Here is a 20,752-nt window from a genome sequence, read left to right on the forward strand (position 1 = left end):
AGCAAAAGGCATGATGAGCAGAGACCCGCCCCTTACCCAGCCACACAGCAGAAGACAGATGGGACGGACTGGGAGGTGGGTCTGAATTCCCTCCCTCCCTCCCACAAAAAAGGGTAGAGGTGATAAGCATAAATGAACCACCCAATGGAAAAGTGCACAGACACGTCCCAGAGAAACTCCAAACGGCCACAGACACGTGGAAAACTGGCACCTTGAGGTCCCCTCCTCCCTCCCCTCCATGTTTAATCCATCACCAGGCGCAGTTGCTGTTAAATCCTGTGTATCTCTTCCACCAGTCCCCTTCTCACCCTCTCCAACACCACCACCCTCATCCAAGCTACTTCCCTGGCGTGCTAGCGTGCTTCAGAGTGCACACCCTGGAACCAGGTCTGGGGCTTCAAACCAGGCTCTGCCACGGATTCCTTGTAGAGCTGGGGACTCCATCCTATATAATAAAAGCGTAGTATGCAAATTGTCCCCTTGACCCCCCCTTGACCGGGAGTTCTTCTGGGAGTTTGACCAGGGGGCAGGGCAGGCCAGGAGAAGGGAGAGAGGCCCCAGTGGCAGCATGCAGCAGGGGGAAGGGAGGGAGTACCCGGCTAGCCGCTGCCAGGCTCTAGGTACCCTACCAGTGCACGAATTTCATGCACTGGGCCTCTAGTAGTTAATATAAATGTAAACCACTTCCGGCGGTGCCCGGCCCACAGTAAGGCGATGTGAGCCAGCTGTTACATAACGATCTGTGCCCCCTTTCCCTCCTGCCTCCCTGCAGTCTGTTCTCACATGGCAGTGAGTGATTCTTCCCATAATGCAAACCAACCAGTGCACCTGCTGCCTAAATTCCTTCACTGCCTTCCCTTGTTCACAGACCCCACATTTTTAAGTGTCTTTTCCATGTTCAGAGCCATGAGTTAAGTGTCCAATTGATCTGTGTCAAAGCCCAAGATTAGGGCAGCCTGGGACAAACTATTTCTCAGCCCTTCATTCCTCTAGATAACCCAAGAAAAGATTATCTGGGGGAGGGGGTGGGAGAGAGACTAGGTAAGTGAAGTGAAGAAAATTCTCATAATGATGGTTAATGAGAAGAGGACCAGTCCCACTAGACCAGCGGTTCTCAACCTTCTGGCCCTTTAAATACAGTTCCTCATGTTGTGACCCAACCATAAAATTATTTTCGTTGCTACTTCATAACTGTAATGTTGCTACTGTTATGACTCGTAATGTAAATATCTGATATGCAGGATGGTCTTAGGCGACCCCTGTGAAAGGGTCGTTCGACCGCCAAAGGGGTCGCGACCCACAGGTTGAGAACCGCTGCCCTAGACATTAAACTATATCATAAGGGGACAACTGAAACAGTGCCGGACACAGATCTCACACGAGCTTCAATGGAAGGAAATGAGCAACCCGGGAATATGCCCCGTTCTCCAGAAGAGCTCAGTTTAGATGTTAATTACAAAAAGTACTAAATAAGAAAAAGAGCGAGCAAAATTGTGATGACAAATGTGGGCACTAAAGTGGCCCTGTGGTTACCTGTACGGGAGAAGGGAACATTCCAGAGCGGAGACTGCGGCTGCTTTTCAGTCTAAGTAACCATGGTTACTACAGGAGGTGTCTTATGTAGAAAAGGAGCAAAGAAAAAACAGTCCGATCAGCAAAGCAGAAAGTACCCTGAGCTAGAAGCCAGGGCTCGGCATTCTAGTCACTTCTTCCTGCTGAGGGACCTTGGGCTGGGTCACCCTCTTCCGGGCTCAGTCTGTTTCAGAGATAAAGAATTCCTGCGGACAACCTCCACGGCCCTCCCACTCAGCCCTCCTGGGGTGCAATGACCTGGGACCGGTCCCCATTGCTGGTTTCAGCAGAGTTAGATGGGAGAACTGAAAGATCACTCTGACCTTTCCTGCCCCAATTGCCAAGCGACAGCGTAGGCTGGCGCGAGTCATTGCAGTGGCAAGGCGTGTCTGCTCCCAGCCCTGTCGGTCACCGGGACCCGGAGATGACAGGGCCCAGCCTGTGAAGATCAGGGGGCAGTGGAGGACACGGACAATGCAGACATAACAACCCACAATGGCAGGTGAGCCAGCCCAGCCAGAGAGAAGGTGCGGGGCTGAAGGGCACCGGGCAGAGGGCAGCAGAGCCTGGCCCGGGTCAGCAGGGCTCTGCAGCAGACACTGCATCTGAGGCTGGACAGAAGGTTAAGGAATGCTCTGCAGGGGAAAGGCTGCCCCGCGTGTGCCCAGTGAGACCTCAGCCCAGTGCCTGAGCCCACCTGCGGGCACTTGCCACTCTTAGAACACCCTGTGGGAGAGAGAGAACTGCTATGTGCCCATTCTGCTGCTGGCAGTGCCCCGGAGCCCCCACAGGTCCCAGGGGCCTCGGGCAGCCTCGTGCGGGGCACCCCCTCTGCAGCCAGCTCTAGGATGACACGATTAGCCACAGACAGAAGCAGTCAGAGCTCTGTTCCATGTCCATCATGCCCGGGTCACAGAGAGAAACCCCTCACAGTGAGTTGATTCCAAGGTTTACAGGGGTGTCAGCAGCCACACAGACCACAGTCACATATGCATGGACCTCCTACTATGTGCATGAGCAGTGGTAGTGCTCTCCACGACTTATCGCTAGTCCTCACGCACTCTGGAAGTGAGGTGGTAACATATCCATTTTTTAGGTAAGGAAACCGAGGCTCAGAAATTTGCTAGGATTAGCCATCCACTTGCTGCTTCCCATGTTGTACATGCACCTGGCCAAGTTCACCACGACCCCCAGGTGAGATTAACCAGAAGCTGAGGTCCAGCTCTGCTCCTGGATTTACCGAAGAGCACACAGCCCCCTCTCCACCTCCACTGCCTTCCCCATCCCCCTCCCAAGGTCTAGGGCGAAAGCCCACCTGGTCCTAGAGCATTGGTTCTCTCTAGGTACGGGAGGAGGCATTTGCTGCACAACAACTATCTGTGCTGAGCACGTTCAGGTACTCTTGTCCATTTAAGCATAGTGATTAATCACAAAAACAATATGTAATTATATATGTGTTTTCCGATGGTCTTAGGCGACCCTGTGAAAGGGTCGTTCGACCCCCAAAAGGGTCACGACCCACAGGTTGAGAACCGCTGTCCTAGAGACACCGACCTGCTCTAGGTAGGGGAGGAGGCATTTGCTGAACAACAACTATCTGTGCTGAGCACGTTCAGGTACTCTTGTCCATTTAATCTTCTCAAGCACCCTATAATGAATATCCCCATTCTATAGAGGAGAAAGCTGAGGCTCTGAGGTGTTAAACTGAGGTTGCTTGGTAACATATTGTGCCAGGACCAGGCCAGGTTACCTGGACCTGAAGTCCACACTTCTGCTGCACCAAACCACTTCTCCGTGTAGTTGCCATTTGAGTGGTTCTGGGGCACCTGCCAGGCCTCCTCTGTCCGTGACCACCTGCCACGGCCCTGCTCAAGCCCTGGCCCCGCGAGCAGCAGGCCAGGGATGAAAGGGAAAAAGGATCTGCTTCCCGCCCAAAGCCCAGAGGACCTTGCTGAGCCAGGGCAGCTCTCTGCTGCCACGAGAGGCTGAGGGGACAGGAGTCCTGCCCGAATCCAGTTCTAGGCTGCAATGCTGAGGCCCTGGCCAGCCTTGCCGATTCCCCCTCCAAGAGATGGGGCCCTGCTGTCTCTCCCATATTCTGTTCCTGGGTCCTCCCCTCCCAGTTCCTGCTTCAACTGGACAGGCCCTTGCTATGGGGACTCCAAGACCCCCTTGTTACACCAGTGTCCCTACTGCTCCATCCTACCCAGGACACCTTGAACATCTGTCTCTTTGTCCTCAAGTTTTCTGAGTCCTTTTGATATTGACTTTGGCTGCTGACCTCATACCTTATACGTGTTTCCAGTGCCCACCAGCCATGTCTGTCCGGACTTATCCACCGTCTTCATTTGGTCTGTCTGTTCTGAGACCCCAAGGTTCCATCACCGGGTTTCATGCCCCCGAACCTCACTGCCTCTGTCTTGAGTCCCTGACATCACCATTGAGCCCTCCTGACATGATGTGCAGGCCACAATCTTGGGCCCTGACGTGGGTCAATGTTCCCCAACACACTGCTTGTCCCAAACTCCCCACGCTTGAACCTCAGCCAAGATACGCGGGCCCAGACTTCCTGGCCTTCACCCAGCCACCGCCAAAGCCCCGGTTGGACATACAGTGGACACTCTTGGTGCAGCTTTCCACCCCGTCACCCCCCACCCCCATCATCCAGATCAAGATAACAGGCAAGTATCCTACCAAGCCCCATGCCACGGCCATAGCACAGCATGGTGATCTGTGCACCGAGAGGCCCACAGCCAGGCAGGTGGCCGCGCAGCCCCCAGCAGAGCCCATCCCTCTCCCCTTCATCTCAGTCTCCACCCGGGACATGTGCTGCTGCTGTCAAACACACTGACCGCTCAGCCTCAGAGCACTTGGAACTGTGGCCCTGGGTGCACCTGCCCTCACGTTCCCTGCAGGACAAATGATGTCCATCAGGACCTCAGGGTCCTCAGAGAGCAACACCCCACTCCACCAGTCACGACAGTAATGCGCAGTGAAGACCACTCACAGCACCGCTCCTGACCAACGTGGCCAGACAGGAAAACTCAAAGCAAAATGAACCTTCACACCGGAGGGGACAGCCAGACATGATCGGTGTCGTGGTAAACGGATTCATTATTTCTGGAGACCTGTCTCGTAATGTGTGACAAAAAGCATAACGCTGCTCATGCCCTTTGACCTAGTAATTCCACTTGGGGAAGGCTTCCCGGTAAAATACTAAGCAAGTAATTTGTACAGAGATATTCATAGCAGTGATATTTATAATAGCGAGAAATAGGAAAGAGCCCAAAGGCTCAGCACTTGGGGATTAACCGAGCAAACTGGGTCATGTGAGCACCTTGATGCTCTGCGCCAGGAGGCGTGGATGTGTGCAGGGTCCGGAGGAGTGTGTACCCCTGGGAGGCGTGGGTGTGTGCGGGGTCCTGAGGAGTGTGCACCCCCGGGAGGCGTGGGTGTGTGCAGGGTCCTGAGGAGTGTGCACCCCCGGGAGGCGTGGGTGTGTGCAGGGTCCGGAGGAGTGTGCACCCCTGGGAGGCATGGGTGTGTGCGGGGTCCGGAGGAGTGTGCACCCCCTGGGAGGCGTGGGTGTGTGCAGGGTCCGGAGGAGTGTGCACCCCTGGGAGGCCAGATGGGACATAAACCAGCTCAGACCAGCTCAGACTCCAGCTTCACCAGGGCAACGTTCAGTTGGTTATTTTATGTTGATTCAGTGAAGTCCGTAATCTTCCTGGTAATTAGGAGGGCTTTCGAGGTCATTTTAAATTAAGTGGTTTCTTTTTTTAAAAGGCATTGGCATTGTTAAAGAGGAACGGTGTTGATGAAATTTCATAACTGCCCTTGGGCATGCTCACCTTCCAAGAAGCTCTCTCTCTAACCTCTATTCTCCTATGTCTGAGCAAAACAGCCAGGCTCGCCCACAGGACTGAAAGGGGGTGGTGTCCAGGCTGGTATAGACCCAGGTGCCCAGGGCTCCTAGAGCCACGGGCCTGGTGTGAGGCCCCAGACACTGGGATGCAGGAACCCCTCCTCCTCAGGCTCTGGCCCCTCCTTCCTGTGTCTTTCTCCCTCCAGGGCTGCCTGTGCACCATGCACTCTCCTATGGGCTCAGGAAGCGGTTACTGAAGGCATGCTGGGTATTCCCTCCTGTAAAATTCTGGACGACCAGACATCTTCAGGAACCAAAGTATGGGTGTCCAACTCGAGCAGAAGCCTGGGCTCCCACACGCCCACAGTAAGACTGGCCCAGGCCGGTGTCCCCTAGAGAGATGGTTTCCTCATTCCACTACAGCTTTCCATCAAAATCACCTGGGGCCTAGAAAAAAAAGAGATTCCTGGGCTCCGTCCCAGACTCTACAGGGGCAGGGCCCAGGGATGTGCATGTTAGGGCTCTCCCAGAGGTCCCCATGAGGCAATCACTGCTCTAGAGGCTTTAATGCCTCAAAAAGAAATCAGGCCTCCCTTCCTGGTTCCTGAACTCAGAGGGCTCTTATTTAGGACCAAACACCAGCTTCCAGTCAGCGGTCATGGCAGACACCCCAGCCCCTAATGTGTGTACACACCCACATGCGACCCTCAAGGGAAGGCCCCAGCCCCGGGGCCTAGAGCAGAGGCCAGGCCCTCTGACGGCCCCTGAGATTACTGGGGCTCCCTGGTTCCCCAGAAGCCCAGAGCCAGCCTCTGCCTGGGCCCAAGCACTCCTGTCTCCCTGACATGGCTAGCCTCCCAGCTCTCCGGGTCCCCCACTGCGAGCTGCAGGTCACCTGCGGCAGGTGCTCCTGGGCTGTGCCCGGGTCCCGGGTGGAGCAGAGGGGCCTGGGGCCCCGCCTGCCGAGGGCATACTTACGGAGTCATTTTATAGAGCTGCGTCCTCCTCTCAAACAGCGACCCTCCCCAGGCCCAGGGCCACAGCCCAGCCACGGGCGTGGCCGGGGCAGACTTGGTCTCACAGCCCCCTGTCTCCACGATACTCTTCAGCTTCACATTGGTGCTCGAGTCCCCCAGCCTGTTGTCAGGAAACACCGAGAGTCGTCACCCCGCCCCGATCCAGCCACCCTGCCGGAAAGCACTAGATGAAGTGGCCTCCATGGTCCTAGGGACGGAGACAGCAGGGGGGCACGGGGAGGAGGGGCCCTCCTAGGGGTCCTGGAGGGCTGTTCTGAGCCCCATCTACTACACAGGCCACTTCTGAGAGCTTCCTCCAAACTGCCCCAGGCAGCAGAGACCTGGGGGACCCCGGGGCTCCCAAAGGCCCTGTCTTCGCGCCTGGAGTCCTGGGGCTCAGGGGGACCTGATCTGGGAGCCGGGATCCCTTAGGGGGTGGGGCAGGGGCAGGACCACCCCCTGGGAAGGTAATGCATCTGAGACACAAGCTGGAATGGAAGGGGCATGGGGCAAACAAGCATGACCTTTGGCCCCTCTGAGCAGAGTCCCAGAGCGAGGGTGTGGGCCTCTCAGAGGCCCTGCCTTGAGGGAGGGGAGCCACACATGGGCTTCTTGGCTGAGAGGCCACTAAACCTGAAGGGTCCCCATGTTTCGTGTCGGGGCCCTGGAAGGGCGCTTCTGTCCCCTCGTGGGGCCTCCCCTCACCGCCCTCCCACTCGCTGGTCTGGACCCAGCCTCGCCTCCGGCTGACTGATAATGCCCCACTGTCTGGGGTGTTTGGGGGAACCTGGGTGAGGGAGGAGGTGGGGGCAGCCAGGGCACCGGTTGAGGCCTCCAGCACACGGTGGGTGCTGTCACGGAGACCAGGCTTTGGGAAGAACCCGATGTTTATGTCCTGTTTGGAGAACCCTTGCTCTGTGTTTGTGGAAACAATGGCAGAGAACATCAAGGACCAGGGAGGCACCGTGTGTCCTGGGAGCCACAGGGAAGGGTCAGCATCACATGGTCCCACTCAGGGTGCACTGATGGCTGAGGCTGGTGAGCCCCCCCCCCTCCCAGGAGGAGGGAGCAAGCTGAGCTTCACCAACTGCTAAAATCGCCCGCAGCTAGGCAGAGCCGAGTCCGATGTGACCGTGGGTATAACCACGGCTGGACTACATGGGAAATGGGCAGCGAGGCTGGGAAATGGGCAGCGAGGCTCAGACTGTATCTGCATGGGGATGTTCGGTTTCCTCATTGTGTTGCAGGGTCTGTGTTGTCAAGGCTGGGTCTGTGTTGTCAAGGCTTCATCAGACTTGGGATCCTCGGACCCCAACACAGGAAAAGCGAGCAGCTGTGGATGAAGCTGGGGTAGGGCAGGGCTGGAGGGTCACCCCCTCAGCCTCTTCCCTTCTCCCCAAGCTTCTCTGGAGTATTTCTGGGTGACCCTGGGGCTCCACATGTCATTGAAAGTCACTGGTCTGGTACAACCTTCCCATTTGCAGAAGATGAAGCTGAGGCCCAGAGTGGGCAGTCATTTGCCAAAGGTCACACAGCAAGTTGGTAGCAGAGCCAGGACTGGAGCTAGAACTAAGGCCCCATGACTCCTAATCATTATGGCCTCCAGCTCCTGGCAGAAGGCAGCCGGCCACCCTGCCCATGGTTCTGAACTCCTCCAACCTTCTCCCGCCCACTCCCTGGCTCTCCTGCAAGGAGGGACCTCACGGCTGGGTCACCCTTTCCAGAAATGAGGCCAAGACAGACACGGAGTTCCTGGCCCTTCATGGCTGGATCCGGACACTGACACTCTTCTCATGCTGTGTTCTCCCAGGTGACCTCTCCACTCCCATGCTCCCCCACCTGTCCTCAGGGGCTCTCAGATCCACTTGCTGGTGGTTCTCCTGAGCCCCAAAGGCCTCTGGGCCCCTCCAGAAGCACCCCTAACTCACCAGGTCCAAACACGAACTTATCTCACTCCAGACATGCTCTTCGTCCAGTTTCCTGGCGACACAAATGGCCTCACCATCCACTCGATTGCCCCGGAAATCCAGATGCCAAAACCAAACAAAACCAAACCAAACAAAAAAAGAAACCCAGATGCCACCCTATCTCCTCCCTCCTGCATCTAGCCCTGTGAAGCCCTCGATCAGCCCCCTCCTCTCTGCCCTCAATCCCTCTATCCGGGTTCAAGTCTCCTGTGTCTCCAGCCTCCTCCCAGTCTCTCTGCTCCACAAGCATCACACTTTTCTTTCTTTTTTAAAAATATATTTTTTATTGATTTCAGAGAGGAAGAGAGAGGGAGAGAGAGATAGAAACATCAATGATGAGAGAGAATCATTGATTGGCTGCCTCCTGCATGCCCCCCATTGGGGATCGAGCCCAGCCACCCTGAAAGTCTCCTTGCAGATCTCCCAACAGAACTTCATCTTCCTCACCTCTCTGCCCCTGCACACACCCTCTTCTCTCCCCAGGTCGATGTTTCCCCACGTGTGTCCTAAGGGTCACCTGCTTCACCACCCCCAGGCATACTGCAGACTCCGGTCACTGCCCTGCCCAGACCTACCGAAAGAGAGCCTGCATTTTCCACAGAGACCCGGGGTGCTATGCACTGAATGCTGAGAAGCACTGTTCTGGATGAAACACCTGTATCAGGCCAACTTCCCCTGTCCCCACCTTCCTCCTCCTCCCGGTGCCTCCCTCCGGGACAAGGTGCCTCCTTTCTGCCCCACATGTTCAAGGGAGTGGTTGGCTGTGACTGGGTGTGGCCTCCTCTTGGCTGGGAGCTCCATGCAGGCAGGGACCATGTCTCCCTCTTCCCTGTGAATCCTCAGCCCCTGAGGTAGCGAGTGCTGAATGAATAGGGGCAGCAGGTGAGTCCCAATGCTTAGGCCCAGGACCGGGAGGACTCGCTTATCTGGAAATCTGGGAGGCTGTTCCTAGTGCCTCTCCCCCCGCCCGCAACCTCATGGACAATGAGGGAGACACACTGGGGTGTGGGTAACATGGGGCCGCCCGGGACCTTTAAATAGTGATGTTTAACACCCGGCTCTCCATAAACCGTCTGCATGTACATATACATACGTTTATTGGAGATTTTGCTGATATAAAGGATGTATGGGACACGATTTACAATTAAAAATGCCACGGAGCCAGATGATTGTCCCAGAAATCAATGCACTCATCGATTTTTCTCTTACTCTTTATCTGGAGCCAACCTATGGCTACCGTGACAAACGAGTGTAGCTCTCATCTGAATGCTGGCGGTATTTTCATTTAACAGGTAAGATGATGAAACAACCAAGACAGGTCAGAACTCCCCCCTCACCCATCCGTGGCGTGAGTGGCTTCTTGGCTGAGCTGGCTAGTAGTTTTTGAATAGTGGAGGATGGTTCTTTAATACTTTGTTCTATTCACCCGAAGCAGCTATAGACATGACAAACTTTAAAATTAATCTGCAGCTAGTGACATTTTCCCATCACTTCTTAAATCTAGACAAGCAACAACATAGCAATTTAATTCTTACTAATGGCTGTTTAACAACTGGCTTACAACCATGTTCCTTCATTGTGCAGTTGATTCTCAGGAGCCTATGACAGCTAGCTCCCGGGCAGGAGCCCTAAGGAACTGAGCCTGACCCACCATGACCTGCCGGGCGCCAGAGGGCCAGTCCCTCTCCCACCCTCCAGCATCTGGGCTGTGAGCTGCCGGAAATGAGGGGGTGCTTGTCTCCCCCGTGAGCCCCAGGTTCCTCAATGTGGAGGGGAAAAGTCATGACCACCGACTCCTAAGTGTAGGGAGGATTCTATGCCCACTTAACCCTTCTCCCCCCACGCTCTGTACACTCATGCGCTGCTTCACGTCCATCATTCCACCAGCGTGCTCACACACACACTACCTCACACACACCGTGCACATATTTTGACCTGCACATAGCCCTCCACCTCCCAAACCACATACAATCAGCCCCTTCTAGACCATGCACAGACAAGCTCACATGCATTCACACACATATTTAGCCTCCAGCTATATCTCATACACAACAATTATCCACATACCTAACCACCATACCATCATGTTCACACATGTATACATGCCCAAAACTCCTTCACATATTTCATGCATGCATTCTCCCCACCCAGTACCTATTACCCCCCTCAAAGCATTTCACACTTTATGTCAACAGACACTTTATTCTACTCATCATATATCCCATCCAATAGAACACACATTCCACTCTAGCCATACCACACACACCTCCTCCCCTCCCCGCACATACACATACTCACCACTCATGTCATCTACCCCTGTTTCTCTCCACACTCACATACCACAGGTGCTCACACATACACAGAGCTCACATGCTCCCATGTTCCAAGACAAAGGACACTCCCCAGCCTCCTAAGCCCACGCCCTAGATCAGGAGCATGAGGGGGTCCTGGCAGCAGGAGGCAGGAAAGCTGCAGTGAGCTTCCTTGCGTGACAGCTCACTTCCTTGGAGCTCAGGGCCTGGCCTGAGGCACAGAGAGCACAACCAAGGCCTGGGAGGGGATGGGTCAGGGCTGTGGCTAAACACCTTTGAAGTTTCCCTCACATCAGCCTTAGGCACAGGTGGCTCCAGCAGCCCACCTCCTCCCTGCTCTCCCCAGCACCCCACCTCCAAACCCAGATGCCCGTCTGCTTTGGGACACTCCATGGGCCTGCGGGCCTCGCTCGGGCTGCAGTGAATGCTGTCAGGCTCTCCTGGCTCCCAGGGAGGGTCAGAGGGCACAGGATCCCGGGGGAGAGGGCTCTCAGCTGCTCGCAAAACTTTAGGGGGACGGGGGGTCATGTGCCTGTGTCTTGCCAGACTGAGGCTATGGCAGAGGCCCACCCTGTCCTTGGCTGTCCCAACCCTCAGTTCCCCCTGAAGGTCAGCCCTGTCCTGTCTCCCAGACCCCATCCTACACTCCTGCACGGTCCCTGCCTCCCGGCCCATCAGCAATGGAGGTGAGTCCTGGAGTGGGGCATCTGTCTCTGCTCCCATCACTTCCCAAGGTCTGTGTGGCCACCCCATCCTCTGAGGGCGGGGAGTCAGGGTCCAGCAGATGCCCGTGGCCTCCAGGGCCCGTGGTGGGCAGATGCCAGCACTTCTGCCTGGAGCACTTCTGTCCAAGTCCAAGAGCAGCTTTGGAACGGCCCCGATGGACACAGGAAAGTCAACTCAGTGGCACACCATCCCTTCTTAACACCACCCACAGCAATCCAGAGGGATGGACCAGGCCTCCTTAGAGGTGAGCATCTCCTTGTTCAGAAAGCATCCTCTCTCCCTCTCCTCCGCACCTGCCTCTCCTCCCCCTGCCCCCATCTCTCTCTCTCTCTCTCTCTCTCTCTCTCTCTCTCTCTCTCTCTCTCTCTCTCACACACACACACACACACACACACACGTGTGCAGAGACAAGCCAAACTAGACTGGCCCCACTCTAGTGCAGCCAGTTCTCTCTGGACTCTGTACCCAGAAGACGCTGCCTTCAGGCTTCCATGGCAACAGAAGTTGGCTTCCTGGATGGTGAGCTACAACAAGCCCTTCTCTCTGTCTAGCTTGGGGGGCGGAAGGGGGGGGCGGTTCCAGTGGATACAGGCTGGGCATTTAGGCCTGAGCTCCAGACTCTGCTTGGCCATGGCTCACCTTGACCCTGGGGCAAACCCCCAACCCTCTGGCCTCAGTGTCCCCAGGGCTCAGCGAGGGTGACACGACATCCTGACCTTTTCAGTTCTGACACACTGACTCCAGCTCTGCCACACCAACTCTGAGTCATTTTCCTACATATCAGAAACATCTAGTTAAAATATAACAAGAATCTTATTCACCAGGGCAACAGAAAAAATAACATATCTAGGAAATGTCCCAGACATACATAAAAACACATTAAAACTCTACTAAAGCAAACAAGAAATCTTAACTATACAAATACCCTTCCTTTCTGTATGGCATTGTCATTTTGTCAAATTAAGTTAGAGATTTGATACTATTCTAATCACAAGTACAGTCAGATTTTTTTTCCAACTGGACAAACTTAATCTAAAATTCATCTGGAAAAATCAGCCCATTTTCCAAGAGAGCCAAGAAAATTTTATAACAGAAAAAAATAAGGAGGCACTTGCCACATCAGCTCTCAACCTGACTGTGTATCTGAAATAACCAATAAACAGTGGCGCTGGCACGGAATGACCAAACCGACCAATGCAATGCGGAGGCAGACCCGTGCCTGCAGAGGGAACTGGCTTATGATAAAGAGAGCAAAACAGTGAAGAAATGTTGTGCTGTCTCCTACATGGTTTGGAGACCAGCTTGCTACCCATTAGGGGTAAATGTTATACGTTTGCCTCAGATCACATACACAGGTCCAAGTAACAAATGGATTACGGATTTATTAGGAAAAGGGAAACAAGAAAACTGCAAGTAGAAATTATTAGAGTCTGTTTTTCTAGTCATGTGTAGGGAGTAGGGGAGCGTTTCTAAGTATGTCTGTAAATCCAGGAACCATACAGATTTTATCAGGTCAAAAACAACGGTCTTATCTCTATGGCAAGAGACGCTGCACTGAGGTGAATGCAAAGTTGGCAAACATGCACTGAGGAAGCGTTTCATAAACGCTGGGGAGAGAGCTGACTGACAGTCTTTCTGGGAGGAAATATGGGCATATAAATGTATCAAAGACCTTTAATGAATACCTTTATGATAGTCATTCTTTTTGAGCCATTTATTTCACTTCTATGAAGCTATTTTAAGGAAGTAATCAGGTGAGCATGAAGATTCATGTACAAAGATGTCCATCACTGAGAACTTAAAAATTATGGAAATAAAACCGAATGTATAAATCAGTTTCAATAAGTCCATAAAAGAACTATTTATACAGCCATTAAAAACAATATCTCTGTAATAATGTTTAATGATGTGGGGAACTATGTTGCATGAATACTTTCGGTGACAAAACATGCTACGTGACTTTGTGAAAAGGATATATGCACACACCCACAACATACCATCACCACTTGTGAACAAACTCAGACTCCATACTGTTCTCCAGATAATGCCTGAGATATTTCCCCCCGAAATAGCACCTAAACAGAGTTCAAACCCATTTTTTTCAATCCACAGTTTTCTGCAGCAACAGCACAGCACAATACAACCTAACTTTTAGAAGTTACTCAGCCACGCTCACGACTCCATCCGCTCCCCTCTGCGCCGCTCCCTGCTGCTCCCAGAAGAGCAACAGGAACCAGCTGTGGGCATTAGCTCCGGAGGCTTCCTGCCTCACCCTGAGTCCAAGCTTTTCCTTTGTCAAAACAGCTTTTTTTCTAAGGATGTTAGTGCAAAGTTTGTAAAAATACATCCCCAAATGGACACAAGTGCTGTTGGTGGAACAAGTGAAAATTAAATGGTTAAGAAAAGCATAGGAAGAAAGAGTTAAAGGACAGAACAGAATGTATTTTTTCTTTAAGGTCTTATTTTTAAGATGACAGACTTCACTGGAGGGAAAAGTAAACAGTGTTTACCAGAATTTTGTTTTCTCTTTATCGCATGGTTTTTGCTTTGTGGTTTGGCCTTACTTGTTTTTTCTTTTCTTTTCTTTTCTTTCCTTTCCTTTTCTTTTTCTTTTAATAAATTAAGTTACCAACAGTGGGCTCTAAAGAAAAGATTATAGAAAAATGTATGAAGGAAAAGGTGCTCAATTTCATTACTCACCAGGGAAATGCAAAGTAAAACCACAAAACCATACACTACACGCTCACCAGAGGGGCTAAAATGAAAAGAGAGAAAACACCAAGTTTTGGGAGGATATGGAGCAACCAGGACTCATATTTCCGGTAACGTGCATGGGGAGAACCCTTTGGAAAACTTTGGTAGCGTCTATGGGGGCTGAACATAAAACTCAGCAATTGCACTCCTGGGCACATACCCCACAGAAATGTATACACACGTACAACAATGTGCACAGCAGCCCTGGTCATAACTGCCAAGTGCTTTCAACTTCCCAAATGCCCATCAACAGTAGAATAGATACATAAATTGTGCTGCTGCAGTCACACAATTAAACACCACACAGTAACAATGAACTACAGGACTACATGCCTAACACAGATGAACCTCACAAATATAACACTGAGTAAAAGAAGCCAAACTTGAAGAGTAAATGATGAATTATCCCATTTATATAAAAGCCAAACAAAGGCAAACTTCATCTATGATGTTAGGAGTCAGGAGAACTGCTTTAGGAGGGAGAAGGGGCTCCAAGGGTGTTGGCACTATCTGTCTCTTAGTCTGGGTTTTGTTACCATGACTGTGTTCTGCTATGAAAACTCATTATTTGCTGTGCACTTGAAATTTGTGCATTTTTGGCTGCTCTGTCTGTGGAGTAGCCGCTCTCAAGTCTCACTGCTTCTTTCACTTAAAAAAATGTGCAAAAAATTTTGTGCATATTTATGTACACTATACATACTTCAAAAACTGAAAAATAAATCGAAATGTTAATAGGAGTAACCCCTGGGTGTTAGAATTATAGGTAATCGTATTTTTCCTATATTATTCCATGTATTCCAAATTTACTACAGTAAACATGTGGCCATAAATTTCTGTGACTTTATTTTACAATATATGTTCACACACAGGAGGCCACCGTGCTTCCAACAGGTGCAGTGAAACTGGCCTGGGCAGGAGGCCACCACTTCTTTTCCTGAGGATCCATGTCCGCTCTCCTGAGCCTGGGCCAGTGACTCCCAAATCGGCCTGAACATTAGAGTCACCTTGGAGCTATTTACCACTTCAGACACTTGGGCCACACTCCCAGAGATTCTGACTTTCTTGATCTAGAATGGGGTCCAACATGGTACCCCTCAAGTTTAAAGTACTGAGACTACGAACCACAGTGTCTGAACTGGCAAAGCTTTCACTTTCCCCAGGGGAGAGCTGCCTGAGGCACGGGGAGTCCCCACTAGAGAGGTTGTGAAGTGAGGACCATGCCCTAGGATTTGGGAGCTTCCTGGGAAAACAAGAGCTTAGAAAGCCCAAGGTAGCCCTGCTCCAGCCGGACAACAGGAGAGGGAGTGGCAAGGCCTTTAAGAAAGAGCACAGATGGCCCAGCCAGCGTGGCTCAGGGGTTGAGCATAGACCTATGAACCAGGAGGTCACAGGTTTAATTCCTGGTCAGGGCACATGCCCGGGTTGCATTGTGGGGCTTGTAGGACACAGCCAATCAATAATTCTCTCTCATCATTGATGTTTCTATCTCTCTCTTCTCTGAAATCAATAAAAATATATTTAAAGAAGAAGAAGAAAAGAAGGAGGAGGAGGAGGAGGAGGAGGAGGAGGAGGAGGAAGAGGAGGAGGAAGAGGAGGAGGAAGAGGAGGGGGAAGAGCACAGCTGTGGAATCAAACAGAAGATGGGATCAGATCCTGCTCTGTAAAAGCTCTTCGACCTTGGGCTTACCCTCCCTGAGGCTCCACTACATCACAGTAATTCACAGGGAAGCTAACATCTACCTTCATAGAATTACAAATCTGAAATAAGACACTGTATGTAAAACATTTAATTCAAAGCCCACACTGGCCAGGGAAGGAATACATGTTTTAAAAATAAGCGTAAGATAGCTCATTGAAAACCACAAACTTCTTTGAAAGATATTAAAGAAAACCTAAATAATAAATAAATAAATATCCTGTGTTTAATGAATCAGAAGATTAAATTCTGTTAAAGTGACAATACCTCCCAAATTGATATACAGATTCAATGCAATCCCCATCAGAACACCAGCTGGTTTCTTTGCAGAAATTGACAAGCGGTCCTAAAATTCGTATGGAAATTCAAGGGAGCCAGCATAGCCAAAACAATCCTGAAAAGCAGAAATTTGGAGTGCTCACATTTCCTGGCTTCGAAACTGTCAACAAAGCTACAGTAATCAGTAATCAAGGCAGTGTGGTGTTGGTGTAAGGACAGACACAAATCGATGTAGAATTGAGAATCCAGAAATAAACTCACATTTACAGTCATCTGAATTTTGGCAAGGATGCCAAGACTACTTGATAGGGGAAAAACAGTCTTCTCAGCAAATGGTGCTGGGACAACAGAATATCCAAAATGAAGATGACCTGGGACCTACTACCTCACAGTACAGATACATACAAAAATTAACTCAGAATTAATCACAGACCTAAATGTAAGAGCTAGAGCGATAAAACTCTTAGAAGAAAATACAGGCCTAAATCTTTGTGACCTTAGATTAAGGAAGGATTTCTTAGTACAAAAGCACAAAGCAACAACAGAAAAAACAGATACATTAAACTTCATTAAATTTAAAACTTTTGTGTTTCACCATCAAGAAAATGAAAAGACAACCCAAAGAATGGGATAAAGTATTTTCGAATCATTACCTAATAAAGGACTTGTACTTAAAATATATAATGTTTACAAGTCAATAATAAAAAGACAAATAACCCATTTTTTTTTAATGTGCAAAGGATCTGAATAGACTTTTTCCCAAAGAAGATACATAAATGGCCTATAGGCACATCATTAGTCATTATATCAGAGGAATATAAGTCAAAACCACAATAAGATACCAGTTCACACTCACTAAATGGCTACAATCAAAATCACAGATGAAACAGGTATTGGCAAGGAAGTGGAGAAATTGGAATCCTCAAACATCGCTAGGAACTGAGTGTGCACTGGTGCAGCCACTCTGGAGGGCAGTGTGGCAGTTCCTCAAAAGGTGGAGCATAGAGTTTCCCGGAAGTTCTACTCCTATACGCCCAAGAAAAATGAAAACATGTCCACAAATGTTCACAGCAGCATCCTTTATAATAGCTAAAAAGTGGAAACAACCCAAATATCCATCAACTGATGGATGAATAAATACAATTTTTACAGCCATACGGTAGAATAGAATCTGGCAATGAAAAAAAAATGATATAGGCTACAACACAGTCCAGGGAGCAGCTCCAGCCATCGGCTTAGAGATGGAAGCTGACGCCATGGTAACGAATGAGACCACCAGAGACGAGTGGAAGGGAGAAAAAGAGACCAGGCAGAATCCCGAGACACATCGGCCTGTCCAGGGTGAAGAGGAGAAAATCTCATGAAGGAAACAGACATAATGATCAGCGTGGGAGGCGGAGAGGAGAGCGTGAGGTCATGGAGCACAGGGGAAGAGTGCGCCCAGAGGCAGGGGCACTGGGCTACGATGAATGCTCCTGAGAAGAAAACTAGGAACCGAAAGGCTTCTGCTGGATTTGGTAAGAATCACTGGAGACCTGGGCATGAGCAGGGTGGTGGGGACGTGGAGGCAGAAGCCGGGCTGCAGTGCATTGAGGACTCAGCAGGATGTGAGGACGTGGAGATAATCGCTGACTGGACATCAGTAGGTCGGGCTGAGAGAGACAAGCTGTAAAGTCTAGGTATTTTGGTTTGGTTCTTCACTGGGTTGCAATGGAAAGAGCCAGTGGGGCCAATGAGTATACAGAGGAGGGAAAGAATGCTGTGTCCCTTCACAGCTGTGGCTGAACCATCTGACTTCACCGTTAATTATGGCCATTCCCAGCCTGTGGAGATCTGTCCCTACAGCTCAGCTCTCAACCCTGAGGCTGCCTGGCCTCTCACTTCCCTGGTCCATCCACTGACAGCCCTGCGTGCCCATGCAGGACTGGCCACCACAGACGAACATCACACTGTTGGCGCCATCTTGAATTATGCAGTTTTTAAAAAAATATATTTTATTGATTTTTTACAGAGAGGAAGGGAGAGGGATAGAGAGTTAGAAACATCGATGAGAGGGAAACATCAATCAGCTGCCTCCTGCACACTCCCCACTGGGGATGTGCCCGCAACCAAGGTACATGCCCTTGACCGGAATCGAACCTGGGACCCTTCAGTCCGCAGGCCGACACTCTATCCACTGAGCCAAACCAGTTAGGGCGAATTATGCAGTTTTTAAGGGATACTGGCAGAGCCTTTCCACATGAAGAGGCAGAGTGGTGTTGGAGGCCCTGGGAAGAGAGGCAGAAAGGAGTCATCCCAGACACGCAGCACAGCCAGGAGTCCCTGCCAGCCAGCCGTCAGCAGCAGAGGCACAGCCCACAGTCTGCCCAGGGCCTCGATGAAGCCAGGCCGCAATCAAAGAACCGCTCACTCCCAGGAAGGCTCGACTCCCCCCGACACAGCAAGGCTGGCTCTCTGGCCTGCAGTGCAGAGAATGAGCCTGGGGCCAGGGGCCTATTTTCTAGTCCTGACTCTGCCATGAACTTGCAGTGTGACCCTGCCCTGAGGCCTCAGTTTTCCTGTTAGACAAGGGGTTGCATGTGAGATCTCAAAGACTCTTGCAACCTTGACTGTGTATGGGTGGTGGGTGCACCAGCTGCAGAAGACAGATGCGCTGCAGTCTCCCAGCCCCGTTGGAGTCAGACAGCGGAGGAGCCGTCCACCTGGCCTCCCACTTGCACTCCTCCTCCTCCCCCTGCTCTTTCCCAAGAGTCTCTGAAGTTGCTCAAGTGATACACCACACTTCCCATGAGGCTGTGCGTAGAAAGGAGAACACGGGAGGCCGTGCCCATGGGCCATACCTGAGACCACGGCTCTGCACACAGCTTCCCTTTCAGGACACCTCATCACAGACCCCACCAGACCCCCAGGACCAACACAACATCCCTGAGGGGGCAAACCAGAGCCCGAGATGCCCCCTATTTCTCTGGCCTGGTCCCTGGAAAGGCGAATAGATCCCACAGTTGCTGGGGACCCTCAGCAGCCATGCTGCAGTGGAGAGGGGACCCCGTCATCTTGACTCATTTGTACACAGGGCCGAGCCCCCTCCCTCACAGGGCAGCTGTTTCTGCCCATTCTTTGGGCCAAAACTACATCCTAGGGACCCTGCCATCAGTAGAGTGCAAATGAGGTCCCCGCCAGGAGTCCTGGGTGAGACCCATCTCCTGACTGTAGAATGCAGGCCTGGGATGCTGGTGGGGCGAATGGGACACAGGTCTGGGTATCCAGACAGTGGGAAGGAATTCCCTCCGTGGTCCAGGGAAGGCCTGGCTGAGAGTCCCAGGACTGGAGCCCAGGGCTCTGGGCCTTCGCATGAGCATCACCTGGCTGAAGTCAGGGCCAAAGGGCAACCGGAGCATCCAGCAGCAACAAACCAAGGCCACAACAGCCACAGTGAGTGCAGAGTCTGGTTAGGGGTCACACCCTCCCTTGGGCCCCATTCCACACACACCCCAGCACACATGGTGTTCACGGCCACCACGATGCCCACGTCCTGCCCACCACCTCCCTGCACAGCGTCCTGCGGATGGCCTTTCCCAGCCAGCGCTCCCCTCTCCCCAGCCAGCTCACCGAGCGATCTCCCTTCCTTCCTTCCAGTACTTCCTCCTGGTTGTTCTCCTGAGGAGGAAAAGCAGGGGTGACTCCACGCCCGTGTTGCCTCACCTCAGCATTCCTGCCCCTTGCCTGGCCAGACCGTGGTCACTCAAGGCCTCCTGCAGGGCCCCGGTCTCAGCCGCTTCAGATGGGAGTTAAGTGGGATCAGGGTGGAGGGACTTCCGTCGGGTGCTCCCTCTGTGGGGCCCAGGACAGCAGGCAGGCGGCCCAGAATGAGGGCGGTAATGACCAGAGCTGTGGGAATGAAGCAGGGGCGGGTGGAGGCTGGGAGGAGCCCACCGAGAGGCAGAGGGCAGGAGCCGGAGCTGCCACGGGCAGAGGCCTCACTCCGTGTAGAGGAAGCCCCCGAGGTCCGGGGCAGGAGGAGGAGCGAAGCCTCCTCGTTCACCTGTCCACAGCCGAGGCTTCAGAAGGTGTGCGAGGTGGGACCCCATGTGGTGATGGAGAAGGGGAGGCCTTGGAACTGCACAGGGGTGGGGTCATTGGGGGGTAGGGGTGGAGTGGACGTGAGGTGGGGTCCATGGGCTAAAGGTGGGGTGTTGAGTGCTTACCGATCTCTTCGGTGGCCCCGTTTCAGGGGCCCAGGTTTCCTTTGTTGCTTTGAATGCTGAGATCCCATGGGCCGGGGAGTGCCTCCTGGGAACAAAATCCCTGTCTTGGCAAAAGGGCGCAAACCCAGAAAGAAAGCACAGGGATCCTAGGCCCCATGGCAGCCAGAGCATGAGCAGAGTTTGGGGGCCGGTCCTGTCTGGGCTACACACACAGCCTGGAGCCTGGTGCAGTTCCTTGTCTCACTGGGCTCAGCCCTGAAGCCAGCACAAGCCATTGGGTGTCTTCCTCCATCACCGTGGCAATCGTTAGACCAACACTGATTCATTAGGACATGGAAACCCTCTCTGCTGGTCACAGTC

General features: G+C 52.1%; 1 protein-coding gene across 1 annotated transcript in view; it reads right to left on the reverse strand.

The window, feature by feature from the left end:
* TUB (tubby bipartite transcription factor) overlaps nucleotides 1–20,223 on the reverse strand; it is a 53,155-nt gene extending 32,932 nt beyond the window's left edge. Inside the window, exon 1 of the mRNA XM_023754568.1 lies at nucleotides 19,890–20,223. Within this exon, the coding sequence (XP_023610336.1) occupies nucleotides 19,890–19,897 (8 nt within the window). The 5' untranslated portion in view covers nucleotides 19,898–20,223. The remainder of the gene's footprint in view (nucleotides 1–19,889) is intronic.
* Between the last annotated feature and the right edge of the window lie 529 nt (nucleotides 20,224–20,752).

Source organism: Myotis lucifugus, unplaced genomic scaffold, assembly GCF_000147115.1.
Source record: "Myotis lucifugus unplaced genomic scaffold, Myoluc2.0 scaffold_61, whole genome shotgun sequence".
In the NCBI taxonomy this organism is placed as follows: domain Eukaryota; kingdom Metazoa; phylum Chordata; class Mammalia; order Chiroptera; family Vespertilionidae; genus Myotis; species Myotis lucifugus.